This window comes from Phascolarctos cinereus, unplaced genomic scaffold (assembly GCF_003287225.1).
Source record: "Phascolarctos cinereus isolate Bilbo 61053 unplaced genomic scaffold, phaCin_HiC Scaffold_4;HRSCAF=312, whole genome shotgun sequence".
Classification (NCBI taxonomy): Eukaryota; Metazoa; Chordata; class Mammalia; order Diprotodontia; family Phascolarctidae; genus Phascolarctos; species Phascolarctos cinereus.
The window spans coordinates 14,967,906-14,988,244 of NW_027555847.1; the positions used below are offsets into that span (position 1 = coordinate 14,967,906).

At 47.2% G+C, this 20,339-nt stretch overlaps 1 protein-coding gene across 1 annotated transcript in view; it reads left to right on the top strand.

The window, feature by feature from the left end:
• Window positions 1-20,339, top strand: part of LOC110197047 (solute carrier family 22 member 14) — a 67,864-nt gene that overhangs the window by 45,497 nt on the left and 2,028 nt on the right. Inside the window, 6 exon segments of the mRNA XM_078151674.1 lie at window positions 1,577-1,666; window positions 3,870-3,937; window positions 4,163-4,377; window positions 6,872-6,984; window positions 11,510-11,620; window positions 20,029-20,119. Of these exon segments, the coding sequence (XP_078007800.1) occupies window positions 1,577-1,666; window positions 3,870-3,937; window positions 4,163-4,377; window positions 6,872-6,984; window positions 11,510-11,620; window positions 20,029-20,119 (688 nt within the window).

The following is a 20,339-nucleotide window of genomic DNA, read 5'->3' on the forward strand; positions in this document are numbered from 1 at the left end:
CAGCTGCCTCTGATGGGAAGAGGAAAGGCTGCCATTGAAAGGGACAGAAGAATGGCCCAAGAAGTGTAACAAAACCAAGACAGTGCAATATTCAGAGTCAAAAGTAAGAAAATTTATTGTCAGCAACCTGCTTGGCCCTGTCCTAGGCACTGTGAGGGCAGACAAAAGAACTGGCTCATGCCCACAAAACCATTGGATCAAAATGAAGAGTGGAACCTAGTTAAGTGCTCGGTTGCATGAGCCAGACTCTTGGAGTTCGGTGAAGGGAGAGATGGATTCCCAAGAGCCAAGGCAGTCTGGTGTAGTGGGCAGCACACTAGACCCAAAGCTAGAGGACCTCAATTTAAGTCCCAGCTCCAGCACATTCCCTACGACTCTATCACCAGTCGCCACAGAACCCTGGACAACTCACTTCTCCATTCTGACTTTCCTCGTTAGTAAAGTGGAGACTCAATTCAGTTCAATGAACATTGATTGTCTAGTCTGTATAAGACCTTGTTCACTGCTGGAGATAGAAATAAAAAATGCAAAAATGGCTTATGCTCTGAGGGGGCTTTCAGAGTCTTCCTCTTCTTAACCTCAAAGATTTGCTGTGGCCACCAGGGGCTAAATCATCAAGTGCCCTCTGAGCTGTGGTTGAGCAGGGGCAGGCTTCTCATGAAATGGCTCTCATGCTCCTCTTCCTGGTAAAGAGGCATGAGCCTCCGGCTTCAGGATGAGACAGACACACTCAGATGTGGTCAGTGTTGGGTTTTCTGTTTGTCTCTCTAAGTATACATTATGGATTTAGGTATACATCGATTTAGAGGTGGAAGGAGACTTTATAGGGTGTATAGTACAGGCTTCTCCCCTTAGGGAATCGTAGAAGAACTACTACTTATATAGAGCCTAAGGTTTAAAAATATTTGACACAGCACTGGTGATGTGGGGCTAGATCTCAGAAGAGAGACTCACCAAGTAAGAGAGAGAGTATGGACGGAAAGGAGAAAAGAGACCCTGCCAGAGCCTTGAAGGACTCCCACAGTCATTGGGCAGAACATGGATCTTCATCCATCAAAGGAGACTGAGAAGGAATGGTCAGACAGGTAGGAGAGGAAAGTCATGAAAACCAAGAGATACTGTGTCAAAGGCCACAGAGAGATCAAGAAAGACGAGCATTGGGAACAAATCTTTAGATTTGGCAATTAAGAGACCATTGGTAACTTTGGAGACAGAAGTTTTGGTTGAAAGAGATTGGAACCCAGACTGCAGAGAGTTTAGAGGGGAGTGAGAGGAAAGGAAGTGTATTGATGGATGGATGGATGGATGGACAGATGAACAGACAAATGGATGGATGGACAGATGGACAGACGAGTGGACAGGCAGATGGATGGGTGAATGGACAGACAGACAGATGGACAGACAGATGGACTGATTGTTTCCACAGTGCCTGGACATAGTAGGTACTTGGTAAATGCTTGTCAAGTGACTTCACGAATGAGGATTCCTACTAGCAGAAGAAAGCTGGGAAGAGAGGAGAGGTACAGAAGGGCAAGTCAGGATCTTTAATGCCCTATTTTGCCTGCACTTCTTACAGCTGACCTGTGAGAAGATCCCCTATGAAACAGTCCTGGACATCCTGCAAAGGCCTTGCCTGAGGAATAGCTCTGATCCTGACCTATGGGTGGTATGTTCTTGCTGCTTTTAAAATAAATGACTCCCTTGACTCAAGAAGATTCCTGGTGGGAGAACTTGTTCCTTTCCTGCCATTCTTTAGGTAGAAGGGAGGAAAGGAGAGAACTCTGGGCATCCTGGAGAGATGTTAGGAAAACAGGCTGGGAAGTTTGGGGAAAGAGGAACTGGGAATCCCTCGGTCCCTGAGAAGCAGAGGAGGCAGAAGGGATAAGGGAGAATGAAAGGGAAGGAAGAAAGGAGAGAGGAAGAAAAAGGGAGAAGGAGAAGGAGGAGGAAAAGGAAGAAAGGAGAAAGAAGAGGGGGGAGTGAGGCCATGTGTGTAGCTCTGGACTCACCCACCAATTTGCTAGGATCCTTTAAATAAGTCACTTGCATTCCCTACCGCAAATGAGGTGGAATGAGGGGGGCTGGACCACATGTTCTCCAAGGCCCTTCTGTGCTCTTCTAATGCTCTATAAAGGATTCTGGCCTGGCCTTTGGGCCCTGTTAAACTGCCCAAGGCCCCAGGAACCCCTCAAATGCTAGGGAGATCTCTTGACTTTGGGCCTAGGGTTTCCTCTTTCTCCATTTCTCCATCTGGCTGGTATCTAATCCCTGGCCCAGATCCCTGACTCCTGCCTTGCTCCCAACTTTCTTGATTCCTGACTCAGCTTCTTAACCCTTGGAGTTAATGAATGGTTGCCTTTAACCCCAGCAGAATACCTGGTACAGTGGGAAGAGCATGAGCTTTGGAGTCAAGGGACCCAGTTTAAAATTCTGACTCCAATGCTCTTCGGCAAGTGTTTCACTGTCATGCATGAGTGTAAGAACTGGAGGGAAAGGGTCTGGGTTTGAATCCTACTCCTTCACACCTCTTGGCCTCAGTTTCTCATCTGCAAAATGGGGACAGTTGGATCAGATAGCCTCTGAGGTTCATTCCAGCTCCCTCACTCATCTCCCTTTCTTCTGCCTCTTCCCTGGAAGGAGATGCCTAGACTCAGCAGCCACTCTCTCTTTCCCTGGGCAACCTTGATCAAGGATAGTTATTTACAAGGAAAAAGAAAATATCAATTCAGAAACAACAGAGCTGGGTGAGGCAGGAAAACAGGTCTCAGGTTCTCTCCAGCTCAGGCTGGTTAGTCCTCAACCCTCTCTGCAATCCTATTTTCCCCCTGCCTCCTTTGGTCTAGTCCACTAGTCAGTCAGTCGATAAAGCTTTATTAAGGGCCATTCACGATTTTCTGGGCCTCCCTGGCCAGGCTGCCATTTTGCAGGTGCTAAAGTTGGAAGGGACCTTAGATATTATCTGGCTATTGCTTCCTATCGATATGACCTTGGATAAGTCATTGGACCCTCTGGATTTCATCTGTCAAATGAGAGGGTTGAGCTAGGTAATCTCTCAGTTCATTTCCATGACTAGACCTCTGATCTCATGGCCCTCCCCATTTTACAAGTGAGGAAGCTAAGGCCCAGAGAGAGAGTCTTTAGAGGTCATCTGGTCCAATACCCTCATTTTTCAAATGAAGAACTGAAAACCCAGCAAAATTCAGTAACTTGTCCAAGGCCACACAGATTAGTGGCATAACCAAGATTCACGCTCAGGACTCCTCACTTAACACCCTTGCTCGCCCACCCCGGGAAGTGACTCACACAAGGATGTCAAGTTTGTAGAACCCAGGGCTTTGGACTTCCAGGCCAGCAGCCTTCCTATTCAGTTCCAGTCTGGCCTTGGGTCTTGTGGTTCAAAGGGCAGGCCCAGACAGCCCTGTCCAAAGAGTCCCCAGTCCTCCCGAGCAGGAAGAAGTCTTTGGGATCTAATCGCTGACTTGCCAAGAAGCTCCATCTCTCTCTAACACCAGGAAAAGCAATAGCAAAGAAAAAAAGATGTTGGTCCCGTTCCCTTGCACCAGGGAAACTCCCACGTGCCAACCCCCTCCACCCACGAGGACCAGTAGTCTGTAGCTTAAAGTCCTAGGTAGGAGTCATCTGTAATGCTGAGAAATGAAGAGGCAGGGTGAAAGATTTAGAGCCAGGAGGGACCTCAGAGGCTATCCATTCTAACTACCCCATTTTACAGATGAGGAAATTGAGGCCCAGAGAGAGGAAGAAACCTGCACAATATCACACCCCCGAGTGTCTGAGGCTGGACTGGAACCCAGGTCTTCTTCACTCCAAAAATGGCCATTAGTCTGCAATGCTCCACTTTTCCATTAAAGAAACAGATCACTGCTAAGGTAGTTTCCTCATTATCTCAAAATCTACAAGAAGATCCTACCTCTCAAAGGTACATCCGTTTACAGCAGGAAGAGATCTTAGAGGCCACTGAGGCCAATCGTTTCATTTTCTAGAAGAGGACATCACAGATAGCAAACAGCAGGGGTGAGATTCGAACCCAGGTCCTGTGCTGCCCTTCTAAGAGGGCAGACAGATGTGTGGCTCTGGTGTAGGCCCTGGAGCACAGAACCTGGCAGGGGATCCTCCTCTGAGGCCGTGCTCCTGTGGGTTCCAGATTCTCCATCGGTTTCAGTTATTTACGGCTGAGTTCCCAAGTGCAGAAGCTTCTGATGAATGTGCACGGATCCCAGCTGGCGTTCAGACTGGTGGAGTTGCCTGCCCATCTCTCTTGCCTCATCATCATGAAGAAGCTGGGGAGGAGAAGTAGCCAGGCCTTTACCCTTCTACTGGGGGGCCTCACATGCCTGCTCGATGCCTCCATTCTCAATGGTACAGCTTTCCCTTCTTCCCCAAGAACCCTCCTGCCTGACCACCCCGAGCCCCGCTCACTCTCCTGAGAGGTCAACCTCTTGCACTATGGGAGTTCCCATCATTCCCTTATACCCAACCCTCCCTCCCCAGATATGGCTGGTGAGATCATAAAGCTGGCTAATGCTTTGGGCTCTGGGAGTCCCATGCTTATCATCTAGCCTCTGTCTGTTCTGTCTAGACTCCTTGCCTACATTTCCTTGCTTCTCACTGTCTTCTAACTGATTATTATTAATTATTCTTAATCTCCAAACCTGATTTCTGACCTCATCATTCACCTGAAGGTGCTCTCTCTCTAAAGTTTACTGTGCCTGGAATGCCCTCCCTCCTCCCTTCCACCTTCCCTACTTTTCCTGGTTTCTTTCAAGTCTGAACTAAAATCCCAGCTTCTCCAAAAAGTCTGTCCTGATCCCTGCTTAATTCCTGTGCCCTTCAATCTAATTTATCCTGTATCTATCTTGGCTTGTCCACAGCGGTTTCCACGTCTCCACCGTTAGAATATATGCTCCTTGAGGGTAGGGACTGTTTTTGCCTTTCTTAACATCCCCAGTGCTAAGCACAGTGCCTGGCACACAGTCGGTGTTTGATAGATGCCTGTTGATTTGTTGACTTGCCAGTGGTCCAGGTGCCAAATGAAATGGACTTTTCTCAGTCCTCAGCCTTCTTGACGTGTCTGCAGTAGTCGCCTTGGTTGGTCATGGCCTCCTCCTGAATAATGTCTCCTCTCTGGGTTTTCATGACTGTGTTTAGTTTTCTTACTCAGCTGTCTGACTGTTCCTTGGTTTCCTTTGCTGGATGAAATGTGCAAAATTTTAAAAAATGCTAGCAATTGTCATTATTATTATCTGTACCTCACTCAGTCTCTCTTTAGGAGTAACAAGTAATTCTCTCTAGAGTTAACACTCAAATTCCCAGTCCCTCAAGATCTTGTACTCTCTTAAAGATACAGTAACCACATAGTCTTTGTGGCAGAGGTTGTTAAAGCTATGTGTGAACTGTGTATATATTTGTTATTGTTCAGTTGTCTTCAGTTGTGTCTGACTCTTTGTGACCCATTTGGGGTTTTCTTGGCAAAGATGGCAGAGTGGTTTGCCATTTCCTTCTCCAGCTCATTTTACAGATGAAGAAACTGAGGCAAACATGTCAAGTGACTTGCCAAGGGTCCCACAGCTAGCGAGTATCTGAGGCCACATTTGAACTCAGGTCTTCCCATTTATACATAAGGCATATTAAAACAGTGTATAAAATAGTTATACATTTATATAACAGATTGAGGTTTGCTACTTTATGTATGTTGTATGCAATAAAATACATTGTAAAGAATAATTTACTAGGTAGCATTTATTACACAGAATTTAAAGTCATTAAATGCACTTCACATACGTTGAATCATTTGAGCCTCAGTAAAACCAGGCAGTAGACAGTTTCGTTGTCATTGTGGCCACTAGGTGGCACCATAGTGCACAGTGATTGCCCTGGAGTGAGAAAGACTCTTCCTGAGTTCAGAGTCTCAGACACTTACTAGCTGTGTGACCCTGGGCAAGTCACTTAACCCTGTTTGCTTCAGTTTCCTCATCTGTCAAATGAGCTGGAGAAGGAAATGGCGAATCACTCCAGTATCTCTGCCAAGAAAACCCCAAATGGGGTCACCAAGAGCTGGATACAACTGAACGATAAGACTGAATAATGTCCCAAAACGACAACATTACATGGCATTTATCACGTGGCATTTCAGTCACTAAATGACCCTTACATACATTGTCTCATTTGGGCCTCCCAGTAAACCAGGAAATAGACAGGACAGGTGTCATTATCCCCTTTTAAAAGCTGAGGAAGCAGGGCAGATAGGTGGTACAGCGGATGGAGCACTGGCCCTGGAGTCAGGAGGACCTGAGTTCAAATCCAGCCTCAGACACTTGACACTTACTAACTGTGTGACCCTGGGCAAGTCACTTAACCCCATTGCCTTTCCAAAAAAAAAATAAAAGCTGAGGAAGCTAAGGCTTAGTGAGACATTGTTTTGCCTTGGGACATGGGGCTACCAAAGATCAGAGGGAGGATTTGATCTCCGGTCCTCCTCCCCACAAATCCAGCGTCCTAGCCACTGCTACCTCCTGCCTCTCATTCTCGATTTGGAGGATTTTCTCACCCTTTGGACTCAAGAAACCTGGGAAAATGTAGGCCTAGTGCTTCCCCACCCTCTCTACCCCCAGTACACCTGGACAAACAGAACTCAATGAGCAGCCCTTTCCCAAAGCCTGAAGTCTTTGCCTCTTCACTTGCCTTCCTGCAGAGCTATGGCCCTGAACCCCAGCAGGGCCTCAGAGGTCCTGGAAGGTAGTGGCAGGTCATGGCAGGGCACGGCAGGTGATGGTAGCGACTCCTCTCTGGTCTAGCTCCCGTGGTGGCTGGCTCGCTCACATCCCTCCATCTCCCTCTTCTTTGATACCTACAGTGTTAGAAAAGCCCACCCAAAGCATGGGTCCCTATTACCAACAGCAGCTCCCACAAAGGTCTCTGTCCCTGACTCCAGCAGCAGATACAGTGAAATCTGGGAAGAGTTTTCCAGTAAGCCCTCACTGTGCCAATGAAACACAGAAATACCTGCTGCCCACTAGAAGCTATTGAAGTTCATTGGATCAAAGGCTGGTCTGGAATCTCAAGGACCTGGACTCAAATCTGGAGCCAGTTATTTAACCCTTAACCCTGTAACGGCCCCAAGCAACTCTCTAAGACCAGACATTGCAAAGCGGGTGATGAACTGCATTGGGGAAGGGACTTTCCTCCCTGGCACTTCCCTAGACCTCAGGAAATCGCAAAGTCCTGTCTAAAAGAAGAAAAAAATCTCTCCCAATCACCAAAGGTTCGTCCAAACCTCTTCAGCAATTAAATGAGACTCTTTACCCCACCCTATCCTAACACTCACACTGAGCTAAGGTGCTAGACCTAAGAGTATTGGACTTGGGCATGGGAGGAAGGTGCACATCATTTTGAGGGAGAGAGAGTGGTCCAATAACTTACCCACATCAAACAAATCATAGCTCTTTTGTTACAGGTGCCAGAAAAAGTTGGCATATCTTGTGGTAGCTGAAGCTGTCACCATATGCTGGGAGGTCAAACAAAGAAATGAGGGCTGAGAGGTAAGCTGAGGCACAGAGAGGTTATGTGACTTGCCTAAGGTCACACAGTAAGTGACTGGATCAGGATATGAAACCAGCTCTTGCTGACTCCAAGTCCAGGACTCTATTTACTGTGCTACCTCTTCCTTGTCCTCTAGTTTGAGACCTTCCCTTACCCCCAAAGCAAGAACCTATGTGCCATGCTTGGCTGCTCACCTGGGTGCCCATGTTTGCCTCCCTCCAGCTCTGAGTTCCATCAACATAACTCTGGCCCTGCTGGGCCAAATTGGGCTATCGGCTGATGTCACCGTCTCCTTTATCTATTCAGCTGAGCTCCTTCCCACTGGCCTCAGGTATTGGAGGGGATGGTTGGCATTTGGGGTACACCCAGTCTCTGACCCTTCTGACTTCACCCACATGCCCCATTCTGGGATCTCCTCCCATCCCCTTGGTTGGGACCTAAGCCCATCAACACCATGGGACCCCAAGTCCCCAGAATTTCCATTCAACAAGAATTCCTTAAGAACCTACTATGTCCTAGGAACTGTTTTAGGCCCTGAGGACACAAAGCTGTTGTCACTGTTGTCATTTTTCATTCATGTCCAACTCTCTGTGACCACATTTGGGGTTTTCTGTGCAAAGACACTGGAGCGGTTTGCCATTTCTTTCTCTAGCTCATTTTACAGATGAGGAAACCGAGGCAAGCAGGCTGAAGTGACTTGTCCAGGGTTACCCAGCCAGGAAGTGTCTGAGGCCGGACTTGAACTCAGGTCTTCCTAACTCCAGGCCTGGAGCTCTATCCACTGCGCCTCTGAGAACTAAGTTCTTTGCAACCAAATGATCTCTTCCATTTACCGGGGACAATGGGCTTTCCTATAGACTTATAGAACAGACCATTGTAGCCTCCCAACTTGTTGAGGTACATAAAGCAGGGATTATTCCTTGTCCCTATTTTACAGATGAGGATATTGAGGCTTAGAAAGATTAAGTCCCTTGTCTAAGGTCAAATGGCCAATAAGCAGTGAAGCTGGACCTCAGACTTGGAGTTTCTCACTCCTACCCATACATCTCTTTTCTCACTATTTAGGGCCAGTAGCTCAACCTTGCTCCAGGCAGGTCCAAGGGCCTTCTGGCATTTCCCTTTTCCCCTTGGGGGAGGCACAAATAAGCAAGGAAATCCTTAAAGGGTAAAAGGGGAGGAAAAACCAGAGAGGTAGAAACAATGGATAAATCTATCTCTGCCTCTGTTTTGTCATCTGTACAATGGGGGCAGGGGAGGTGTGTAAGTAGTCCTTCAGTTCTAAATTAATGATCCAGTGGATTATTAATCTCCAAACAATTAACTGTATGTCCAGTAAGGTACTACCAGCCAGCCTCAGACTCTGGCCCAGACCCAGATGGGGCTTAGATGTAACCCAGACCAAATATTTGGGAAGTGGCCAGTGGCAGCAAGGAGGCTAGCAACCCTGGATTGTGTGGAGCTAGACGGTCAATGCAAGGATCGTCCTCTGAGTCTGGCCAGACTGGGGCTGGTGACCTCAAATAGAGCTTTCCAGTAAATCTCATATCGGCTAAATCTCTTCCCCAAAGTGGGAGGCCTTGCGGTGCTTGATCTGAAGACACGGGATTGAGTTGCTCTGCAGCTCCTCTTCAGGAGGCCTTTCCCAGGGCTCCATCCCCTTCCAGCCTCCTGGCTTTCCCTCTGAGATGACCTCCATTTACCCTGTCTATAGCTTGCTTGTATGTAGTGGTGTGCACGTTGTCTTCCCTGGTTAGACTGGGAGGCCTTCGAGGGCTATTTTTGCCTTTCTTTGTATCCCAAGTGCTTAGCCCAGTGCCGGACACATGGTAGGTGCTTAAGAATTGTTTATTGTGACTAATGTGGAAATATGTTCTGCATGACTGCACATGCCATACATCAATTTGCTTAATCAAATTGTTTGTTGACCCAGGGAGAAGAAAGGGGAAGAAAGGAGAGAATGTGGAGCTCCAAGTTTAAAAAAAAAACCCATCAACCTAATGTTAAAAATTGTTTTACATGTAATTGGGAAAAAATAAAATATCAGACCCCTTTGTGACGTTGGGCCTCAGCCCTTTTTGCCTGACTTTTTTTTTTTTGGTGAGGCAGTTGGGGTTAAGTGACTTGCCCAGAGTCACACAACTAGTGAATGTTATATGTCTATGTACAGATATGAACTCAGGTCCTCCTGAGTCCAGGGCCAGTCCTCTATCCACTGCGCCTCCTAGCTGCCCCCTTTGCCTGACTTTCTTCAGCTGTAAATTGAGGAAGTTGGGCTCAATCAACATTTACTAAGCACCTAGTACATGCGGGCCCTGTGCTAAGCACTGGAGAAATAAAGAAAAGATAAAAGTCCTGCTCTTGAAGAGCTCCCAACCTAATGAGGGAGACAACGTAAAAATAACTACATGTAAGCAAAGCACGGACAGGAAAAATTGGAAATACTCAGCAGAGGAAAAGCACCAGAATTAAAGAGACTGAGAAAGGCTTCCTGGAGGAGATGAGATTTTAGCTGAGACTTGAGGGAAGAAGGAAGCCAGGAAGCAGAGGTGAGAAGAGAACCCCTTCCAGGCTTGGGGAATGGCTAGTAAAAAACATGCTGCAACGGAGATGGGAGGGCTAGGAGGCTTAACTGGGGTGAAGTGCACAAGACTGGGAGCAAAATATCAGAAGCCTGGAAAGCTGGGGAAGAGCCTTGAACACCAAGCAAAGGATTTTGTATTGACTTTGGAGGCAGTGGAGAGACTCTGGCGTTTGCGTAAAGGGAGTGAGAGGAGTGACTCGGTCAGATAGTCCATTAGGGAGGGACAAGAACTAAACTAGGCAGACCCCCAGGCAGCTATTCCAATGGTCCAGGTGGGAGGTGATGAGGATAGGCCTGAAAGGGTGCCAGAGGCAGAGGCCAGACATGGGGAGGGGATCCCAGAGGTACTACAAAGGTAAAATCCACAGGCCTTGATGACTGATTGGGTAGGAGAAGAGTCGCTATCTCTCACAGAGACAATGAGGAGCTGGAGATGACACGGCAGAGGTGAGCCTGGCGGACTGAGAGAGGCACAGTGTCCTCCACAGTAATAAGGAAGTTAGGAACAGGAGAGAGTTTGGGGGAAAGAGAATGAATTCAGGGTGGGACACGGTGGTGATTTTTAAACCAGCTCTAAATCTACAGTTCCCCACCATTCACCTTCTCAAGAGCCTAGACTGAGGTGACCTGGTAGCAGCTTGGGGGTGGAGTGGGGGGGTGGGAAGGAAAGCCAAGGCTCTTCATTGAGAGAGGGTAACTGATGCAAATCCACCTGAACAAAGGATCAAAGTGCTGAACAATCCCTGGGGAAGGTCAAGAAGCCCAGTGAAAGTCCTTAAATCTAAGGCTCCCTGTGCAGATCCTCTGAAGTTTTATAGTGCTGTGACCTACAATCAGGAAGACCCGAATTCAAATCCTGCAACTGTGTGACCCTGGGCAACTCACTTAACCTCTTATCTGCCTCAGTTTCCTGATCTGCAAGGTGAGGATAATAATAGCACTCACCTCACAGGGTTACTGTGAGGATAAAATGAGAAGATATCTGCAAAGCTCTTTAGAAAACTTATAGTGCCATATAAATATTTTTTATTGTTCAGTCATTTTTCAGTCAGGTCTAACTCTTTGTGACCCTATTTAGAGTTTTCTTAGCAAAGATACCAGAGTGGTTTGTCATTTCCTCTCATGAGGAAACTGAGGCAAACAGGGTGAAGTGACTTGCCTAGGGTCACACAGCTAATAAGTGTCTGAGGCTGGATTTGAACTCACAAAGATGAGTCTTCCTGACGCCAGGCCCTGCACTCTGTCCACTCAATCTCCTCTAGCCATCATCATTTCCATAACCATTCACAGGCAGTAGTTAACATGCTGGGGCAGTCCTCTCTGTGATCGGTCACTAGACCGATTTGTCTGACTCTCTCCTCCTGCAAGCAGGTGGGCCTCAGCTTCGTGTGTCTAGCCTACGGCATCAGAACCATTGGCACCCCACCGATCGAGGTCCTGGATCAGGAACAGCCAGAAACATTCGTGGCTGTCTGTGGAATGGTGACCACAACTGGGGACTTCCTCCACTTCCTACTCCCTAAAATTTAGGATGGAAAACTCCCTGATGAGAAGGGATGCCCTCCTGAAGAAGAAGGTGGGTGGGCTGCATGTGTGTGCCCTTCAGTCTCCGGAGGATGGGACACAGCTGCTACCTGGGTGGGCTGCAAGGAGGAAGAAAAGGAGGGTTGTCCTTTCTACACCAAGAAGAGAATGAAGAGCCCGAATAACATGACGTTCTGAGTGCCAGCCTGGCTGGTTACTCAAGTATGTTGTGGGGCATCAGCTCAGTTCTTCACCTAGAGGGACAGCTAGCTTAGGAAGACCACAGAAACAGTCACCATGTTGGACAACATAGCCCTTGATGTAAAGATTGGGATTTTAAAACAGGCTCAATTTCTTGAGATTGGGAGAAGATTGGTTGTAAGCATGGCTTTGTGGAGAATCCATGGGTGCTACCAGTACCCAAGGTTCCAATGGAAAGTTCGTACTCTGATCTGCTTAGACAAGGGCTCAGGTAACTAGTGGAAATGCTCCCCCCAGATATCAAGTTCCACCCCAGAGAGGGAAGTACTTAAAAGACTAGAAGAAAGCAATGGGTACCTTAAACATGTCAGAAACAATCCCAAAATAAACTGGGGAATCTTTTTTCAATGAAATGTTGTTAACCACAGCCCAGTGTTCCAAGCTCTAGGTTTACATGGATTGGGTTTAACCTTCAAGCAGCTCCCAAAATGATATTTCTCTTTAACTCATTTTGCTCTCACTCAGATTTTCCTCTGGGAAATCTTAGAATATGGCTCCAATTTTCTTCATATTTAGGTCTCTACAAATGTAAGTAAAAGGGTTCCTGGCTCCCCTTACAAGCTCTTGAGGTAACACATATCAGGAGGAGAGAAGCCTTTATTTTACCATTACTTTTACTTTACCAAGATATTCAGAAAATACAAAGTTCTCACAGCATCCTGTAAACATGTGGTACGATCCTCCCTCATTGGGGAGTCCCACCTTGCCACATAATATAATAATAATGACATAATTTATTATATATTATATAATAACATATTACATGTAATAGCTTCTATTGTGCTTATAATAGTTTCTATTAATATTTTATATAATATAATAATAATATAATTTATTATACATAATATAATAACATATATAATAGCTTCTATTATGCTTATAATAGTTTCTATGTGATATATATATTATATAATATAATAATAGTTTCTATTTCCCATAGAAGGGAATCGACTTAAGGTTATTAGAGTCCTGCTTTTACCCCAGGGTGAAAGATACCTTCAACCTACCCCACAGGCTTGGACTTCTCTTGGAAGTGGAATGTCCATGACAGAACACTTTCTCTCTCCCAGAAGACCTGGGAGGTCACCATCTGCACTCCATCCACCCCAAGTCATCCACAGTTTCTGGGAAACAGGGGTGGTGGTCTTGGTAGAAGTTTCCTGGGGCAGGTTAGGTTCTCCAGGCCAAATTGTGGCATGGGGGATGAAGTCACCCAAGAGCAGTGGGTTGTACCCTCTCCAAATTTGTCCCTGTTGTCTGCCTTGTCTTAACCCCCAGGGGACTGGTAAGAACTAGAAGAGTTCTGAAAACCTCAGAAGGCAGCAAGTTATGCAAAGAGGAGGAGGGTCCTTGGAAGTGAGGACAATACTTTCAACTTGGCAGGCAGACAGAAAAGACTGGATCAAAATAGAGGTCGTACAAAAAAGCAAGCCATCTGACACCTAAGCTTTCCAGAGCCTCGGCGAGACTCCCTGGGGGCTGGAGGTCCAGTGACCCATGCTGGGGTGCTGGGCACCCACCACAGCCCTGGCCTGGCCCAAGCCAACCTCGATTTCACTCCAATGTCAAGATACAGATATGCTGCAAAGTGGCCATTAAAATGAGGGTCACAAGATGAATCTTGCTAATAAAGGCCCCCGAATTCATCAAACCACAACGGCTAGATGGCTGGGACAAGCAGGTCTCCAAACAGCCAGGGTGTGGGCATCTGTTCATCCCCAGATATCTCCCCCGGCAGATGCCTAGACCAGCTAGACCATGGCTGGTGCTGAGCTCCCTGGGTCTTCTGAAGGCCGGGGATGGCAGATGAGGCCCCCACCCTGGTTTGCTGGCTTCTCTCCCTGCCACCACCCTCAGCCTACCCCCTGGGGTGAGTCAGACCACCAGAGATATGGAGAAACTTCTCTCCCAGAGGTCTGAGGCTTTCCCCCTCTTTCCAACCAGTCTGTTTGGAAGCGTGTGTGGCACCCAACGATTGCCATGGTGGCTGGATGAGACTTAGAGACAGGCGGCCCTGCTTCTGAGCCCCCCATGCTGTGAACCTTGGATAAAGCACTCCCACTCCTCAGCACAGCACAAGGCCAGTGCCTTATTTTCAGAGCTGAATAATGCCCTAGCAGGGTCACTCTGACAAGAAAGGCAGGGTGGTTCAGCATCAGGGACGCCGGATTCAGAGGCAGACGGCTCGGCTCTGTCATTTACTACCCTTAGGTCAAGTCATGTCATTTCTCTGGGCCTCAGTTTCCCCATACATAAAATGAAGGTCCATGACATCTAGCATCCCTCTAGCTCAATATCCATGATTCTGCCATCTTCGGTACGGTGAGTACAGGCAGTGCACCACATCTTCAGGACCCAAATATAAAGTAATAATCACCCTGTGGCCCCTAGGTGGTACGATGGCTAGAGAACTTGGCTAAGCCTCAGGAAGACCTGAATTCGAATGCAGCTCCAGACCCTCACCAGCTGTGTGGCTCTAGTCACTTAACTTCCGTATGTTTCAGTTCCATCATCTGTAAAACGATCTAAGAGCACCTATCCTGTAAGACAGTTGTGAGAATCAAATAAGATGAGATCTGTATGAAGCACTTAGCACAATCCCTGGCACATAGTAGGTGCTACATAAATGCTTATCTGCTTCCCTCCCTTTTGCTTTCCCCTGGTACCCGCAGCATTACTGTGGGGTCCAAAAGAGGTGAAGGGTGTAAAGCCTGTGCCCTATAGAATTACCATCTCTCCCTGCTGTTGTTAGCGGGAGGCTCTGCCTAATCCTGTGTGCCAGGGCCCATTGGGACGGACACTTTTCTCCGGTGGGTGCGGAGGAGTCCATTGTCTCCAAGCACGTCTGCCTCATTCCTCATTAGGAAGTCATCGTGACTGAGTGCAGCCAAAAGATCTGGGTTTGAATCCCACTTCTGATGCTCACTAGCAGCTTGAACTTGGGCAGGTAATTTTCATTTCTAGGGCCTCAGTTTCCTTATCTCTTAAGATGAAAGAGTAAGGCTAAATGATTTCTGAGGTTCCTGCTAGCTTCAAATAAGAGCTAGCATATCACGCTTTTCAAACGTTCTCTCCATTTGGTCCTCACTGTGACTCAAGGGACAGGGACAGGACAAGGCTAATCCTTCACTGTGTAATGCAGAACATTATTTTACCATTTAGGTAGTAGGGCCCTTTAGGCAATGGAAAGCAGAAGTTGCTGCTTAATCTTGCCCCAGACCTCTTTCCTCCTAAATCTAAACAATAGTGAAACGTACTCCTGCATGGCTTAATCACAGCCCATACCTCCAAAGCAAATGGATAAGAAAACTTGCAATACAATGGCTTTAGATAATTATGTTTATACCAGAGACCAGGACACCTGGTCTGGTTTGTGTGATCCCTGACCTGTCATGATGGGGTGCTCAGATGCTTGTGCTTATACTTTTGCCCCAAAATGCCTCCCTAGTCTCAGAAACACTATCTCTAACGACCACTCCCCAGCCCAAGGACGCTGTGCCTAGCAGTATTCATGCATGGGCCTCAGCAAGATCCTTATCTGGCTGCTCAGGTCCTAGCCCTCAGATCATATCTCTGGAAAACTCCAAATTCCTTAGCAAGACCCTTATCTGGCTGCTCAGGAAAGTTTGCAGAGCATTATCATCTACACAGAGGGAGAAGGGTGTCCTTGACCAGCCAGACTTCAAAGATCCATCCCCCTCCCTGTCCTGTATACTCCCTATATAAACCCTAGCTCAACCCCTGATGGGTGCTGCTTGATTTGGATGTGAATATCCCTGGCAGCCGGGCACTAATAAAGTCCACAATTTAAAATTAGCTTGGGTGGTGAACTCGCTCATTTCTCGGTATAACAACTGACAGTTCTTCAAACCCCAAACTGGATGTTCAGTAGGCATCTTAAACTCAATGCGTCCAAAGCAGGATTCATGATCTTTCCTCCTAACCCCCCCCACCTTCTCTACTAGTCTAGAGGGCAACTCTAGCCTCCCAATAGCCCAGGCCCCCAAGCTAGGAGTCATCCTGGACTCCTCACTACCTCTCAACCCCCCCCCCGCCTTATCCAAAATATTGCCAAAGCCTATCGATTTCACCTTTGCAACATCTGTTGCCCCCTTCTCCGAGGGGAGAAGAGAGGAGAAGAGAGGAGAGGAGGGGAGTTAAGGAGATTCCTATATTGAAGGGGTTATAAGAGGGAAATGAGGCATCAAAGGAGATGATACAAAGACAAGTAGATCCAGGAAGAAGCAAGAACATCAAGGAGAGGTTCATCCACCACAAGCACTTTTCTAGCAGGTCACATGCCAGGGACTGGGGGAGACAAAGACAAAAATGCAAACTAGGTCCTGCCCTCAGGGAGCTTGTATTGTATTAGTTCTATTAGGTCTTTAGGACCAGGTAGAATTAACGTACTCCCACTCACACATGACAGGCCTGCTACACTGTGAATCTTGCTATGATACCTCCCTCCACCTCACTGTCTTCTACAGGTTCAACATAAGCAATTCCTTCAACCACTCTTTGCAGTGTGGAATGTTGCAGAGAGGTCAGGGTGCACGAGGAATGAGAAAAAGGCCCAGGATCTATCAGTTAAAGAGACACGGGAGGGAGCGGTGACAGGTGTGGATGCCAGATTTAGGGGAGGGGTTGAGGAGTCAGCAGGTGGTGGGGAGGAGGAGGCTGGGAGTATGGACGGATAGGTTGCTCTTTTGAGAAGTTCAGCAGTGAAGGGAAAGGGAAACTGAGTATGACAGCCCAGCTGCTTACCAGGCAGAACCAAGACAAGGTCTTTTTAGGGGAGCAGAGCCCTGGGTCTGTTTGTAAACAGAGAGGGAGGAATGAGGACTAGGAACTATTACGGATGGGAAAGAGAAAGGAAATGGTGAGTGAATGAATAAACGAAAACATTAAGTATGTACCGTGTACTAAACATTGGGGATGTATCTAGAAAAGGCAGGACAATCTCTCCCCTCAATGTTCTCTCCCTCTGCTACATTGTGACAAAGGGGTAAATGTAACACATCTTGGGCAGTGTCAGGGCCATGGGTAAAAGCACCTCTGCTTTGTTGGTTTTTCCCTTGAGCCATTGGACAACATCGAGAGCTTTGCCGCCACAACTTTATTTTCCTCTGCAAAGGAGAAGATAAGAGCACAGTATCCTTTTTTAAAAGATTAGACAGGTTTTCAGATCTATGCCATTTTGGGGGGATCCAGATCCCTAAGGGGCAGGAGGAAGGACACCTCGTCCTTTGAGACTGGAGTGAAGGAGAGGAGGAAAGACAAAGAAAGGTCTAAAGGAAGGGAGATTCAAGGCACTCAGGAGGGAAAGCAGTTTGGTGATCTCGTCCTCATTTATAGATTCAATTATCTTTATGCAGATGATTCTGATTAATTTAGCCAGGCCTAACCTCTCCAGGCTTCAGGTCTCAAATCTCCAACTCTCTACTGGGCATCTCAAATGGGATGTCCCTCAGACATCTCAAACTCAGCAAGTCCAAAACTGAACTCATAATCTTTTCCCATAAACCCTCCCCCTCTTCCAAACTTCCCTATAAGTTTGAGGGAAAGGGAGGAGAGGGGAGGGAAGGGGAAGATATTATTTTGCTCCTCTCTAAAACTAGCATCTTCTTCTCTTTGGAAAGTAAATTAGTCTGGGATAATCCAAGGCCTTGTATTATCTAAGCTTCTGTTTAGACAGTGAAATTAAGCTAAATGAGGCCAGATTCTGCTAAATGCCCCCCAATTTCTTTCCCTGGCCAGTTCTCTGCTGTTTTCTCAAGTCCTGAGTTATTGATTCACCCAAAAGGATACATCCAGTCACTGGTGGGAGTTTACTGATGATCTTATCAAGAGGCTTTCTCCTATGCCTGGAGGAGTGTGGGCCTCTTCCTTTTCCAGGTCCCAGGAATTTTCTCCTTTTGTCCCACCTCTCCCATCTCTTCCCACCTGGACTCAATGGGGAATAACGATAATAATAATTTACCATGTGCTTTACATATATTATCTGACTTAATCTTTGCAATAACCATGTGATGCAAGGTGCTAATATTATGTCCATTTTGCCAGTGAAGAAAATCAGGTTTCAAGAAGTTAAGCAATTTACCCAGGGTCTCACAGTGAATATATGAGGTGATACTTGAGCCTGAATCTTTCTGGCTCCAAATCCAGGCTTCTGGCCACTATGACCTGCTGGGTCTCCTCTTTCCAGGGTCAGGAACTCTAGGATGGTGAAAAGAGTCAGAAGAAAGTTCCCTGGGTCATTGTCACTGGGTAACAGCATGTGGACACTGCCTCCCTTCCCTGCCCTCCAAGATATGCTGGGCCAAGAGGTCTTGCTTCCACCCACAAGAATTGGGGTCAACTTGAAGAAAGTGACAAGCCCCCCAAACAATAACCAAGTGGGACCATCCGCCTTGAACATCTGCCTAGCTCTCCACTTCATTCTTGGCTTTTCTTGTCTCAGATCTGTTATTCTTGAGGCAGCATCATACGCTAGACAGAACCTTGGCCTGGGAGGCAGAAGCCCTAGGCTCTGTTTCATATCTTGCTCTGATTTTCATTTTATCCTCAAATGCCTGGATTACTTAGTTTAGTTCTTAGAGAAGGTGTAGATGAAGTCAAAAGCCTAACTCTCTTTGTCTACTTACTACAGACCAAAAAAGTCTCTGTTCTTTAGCCTCAGCCTGACCTTCAATCCAGGTTATATCTGGTCAATAGGAATGGGTCACAAGAGAGAGCAGCAGGAAGATATGGCTGCCCCCCATGGTAACCCTGCAGGGGAAGAAGTTGTTTTTTGTGAACTTTTGGAGAGAATTGAGTCTGGGGTGAATTCTCCTGTTCTATATGGATGATAAGAAAATGGATTTTGGGGGGGCAGGTAGGTGGCGCAGTAGATAGAGCACCGGCCCTGAAGTCAGGAGTATCTGAGTTCAAATGCGGACTCAGACCAAACACTTGACACTTACTAGCTGTGTGACTCTGGGCAAGTCACTTAACCCCAACTGCCTAAAAAAAAGCAAACAAAAAAAAAAAGAAAATGGATTTTTAAAAAAATCCTTTAGACAGAGGAAATACAGCTATCTAATAAGCTTTTTGCTTCCATAGGAATATGGGCAAACCATTCCCCCATATTCTCCCATGCACATTCTGGAGACTTCCTGATTGGCAAAGAGTGAACCTGAGATTGTAGAATAAGCCAATGGATTTTATCCAAAACACCTATGGGGGGGGAGATGGGGAGGATGGGGGGGGGGCAAATCCAGAATCAGATTTAGGAGTCTTCTGGTGTGGAAGATATAATTCTGAGGAAGCTGGGGAGAAGAACCAAATACTTGGGCTTATACCTCAGGACTAGAGAGAATTTTTTTAACAGACCTTTGATTTTATGAGTGTGGGGATTTCCCAGGATGGAAATGCCCTTCAGGCTGTAATTTATAATCTTAGGGAGTTGCCTTGGTCAAAGGACCCTCAGTTTAGGGCTAGATGAGACCATCCTCATTTTACAGTAAGGTTAAGTGACTTGCCCAGGATCACACAGTCAATAGGCATCAAAAAGAAGATTTGAACCCAGATCTTCTTGAGTCTAAGACTGAATCTTTCTCCAGGATGTCATGATGCCAAGAAAGAATCAATTCATAGATTTAGAGTCAGAAAACTCCGGAGTTATCTGATCCAACTCTCGTTTTATAGATGAGCAAAGTCAGGCCCAGAGAAATGAGGTGACAGCCAACATCACACAGGGAGAAGTGACAGAGCGGGGTTTTGAACCCAGGTCCTGACGCTGGCCTCTTTTCCACTGTCCTTCCACGAATCACGCGGGCCACAGCTAACCTGCTTAAAGATGAGTTTAGAAAGCTTGGGGACCACCCAGGGCTGCCCATTTGCTGCTGGAAGCAAACTAAGAGACCGTGTCCCCCAGGCCCAGTCGTTTCGAGGCTCTGAGAGGGTCTCGAGGTGACCCAGGCAGCCTGGGGCAGAGCCCGAGTGTTCAGACTACGTGAGCTTCCCCCTCCCCACCTTACCCCACCTTCTCTGGCGTTCTTCAGTCTGCTCAGTCACTCCTCCTTCCTGTGTGAGCAGACCCCCCGAAACTCATCCTCCTGCCCTAGGGAGCTCAGCAGATCAGGGTAAGGAAATCCCTGGATCGGGGCCAGCGGGAAGCATTCAGTGACAATGCCGGCTGGCTAACGAGGGATTTGGGTGCCGTGGATTTCCCACGGCAGAGTCCCAGGAAGCTGCTATAGGTCAGGGCTTGGAGACAGGAAGCAGAGGACCCAGGTCCAGATCCTGACTCTGCCCTTCTCCCTCACTGTGTGACCTTGGCAAATCAGGCTGGGTCTGGATTTCACGGAACAACAACATTAGCGCCAGCCACCTCTAATCTGACTGCAGGGTTTATTAATAGCACACGAGCCTGAGC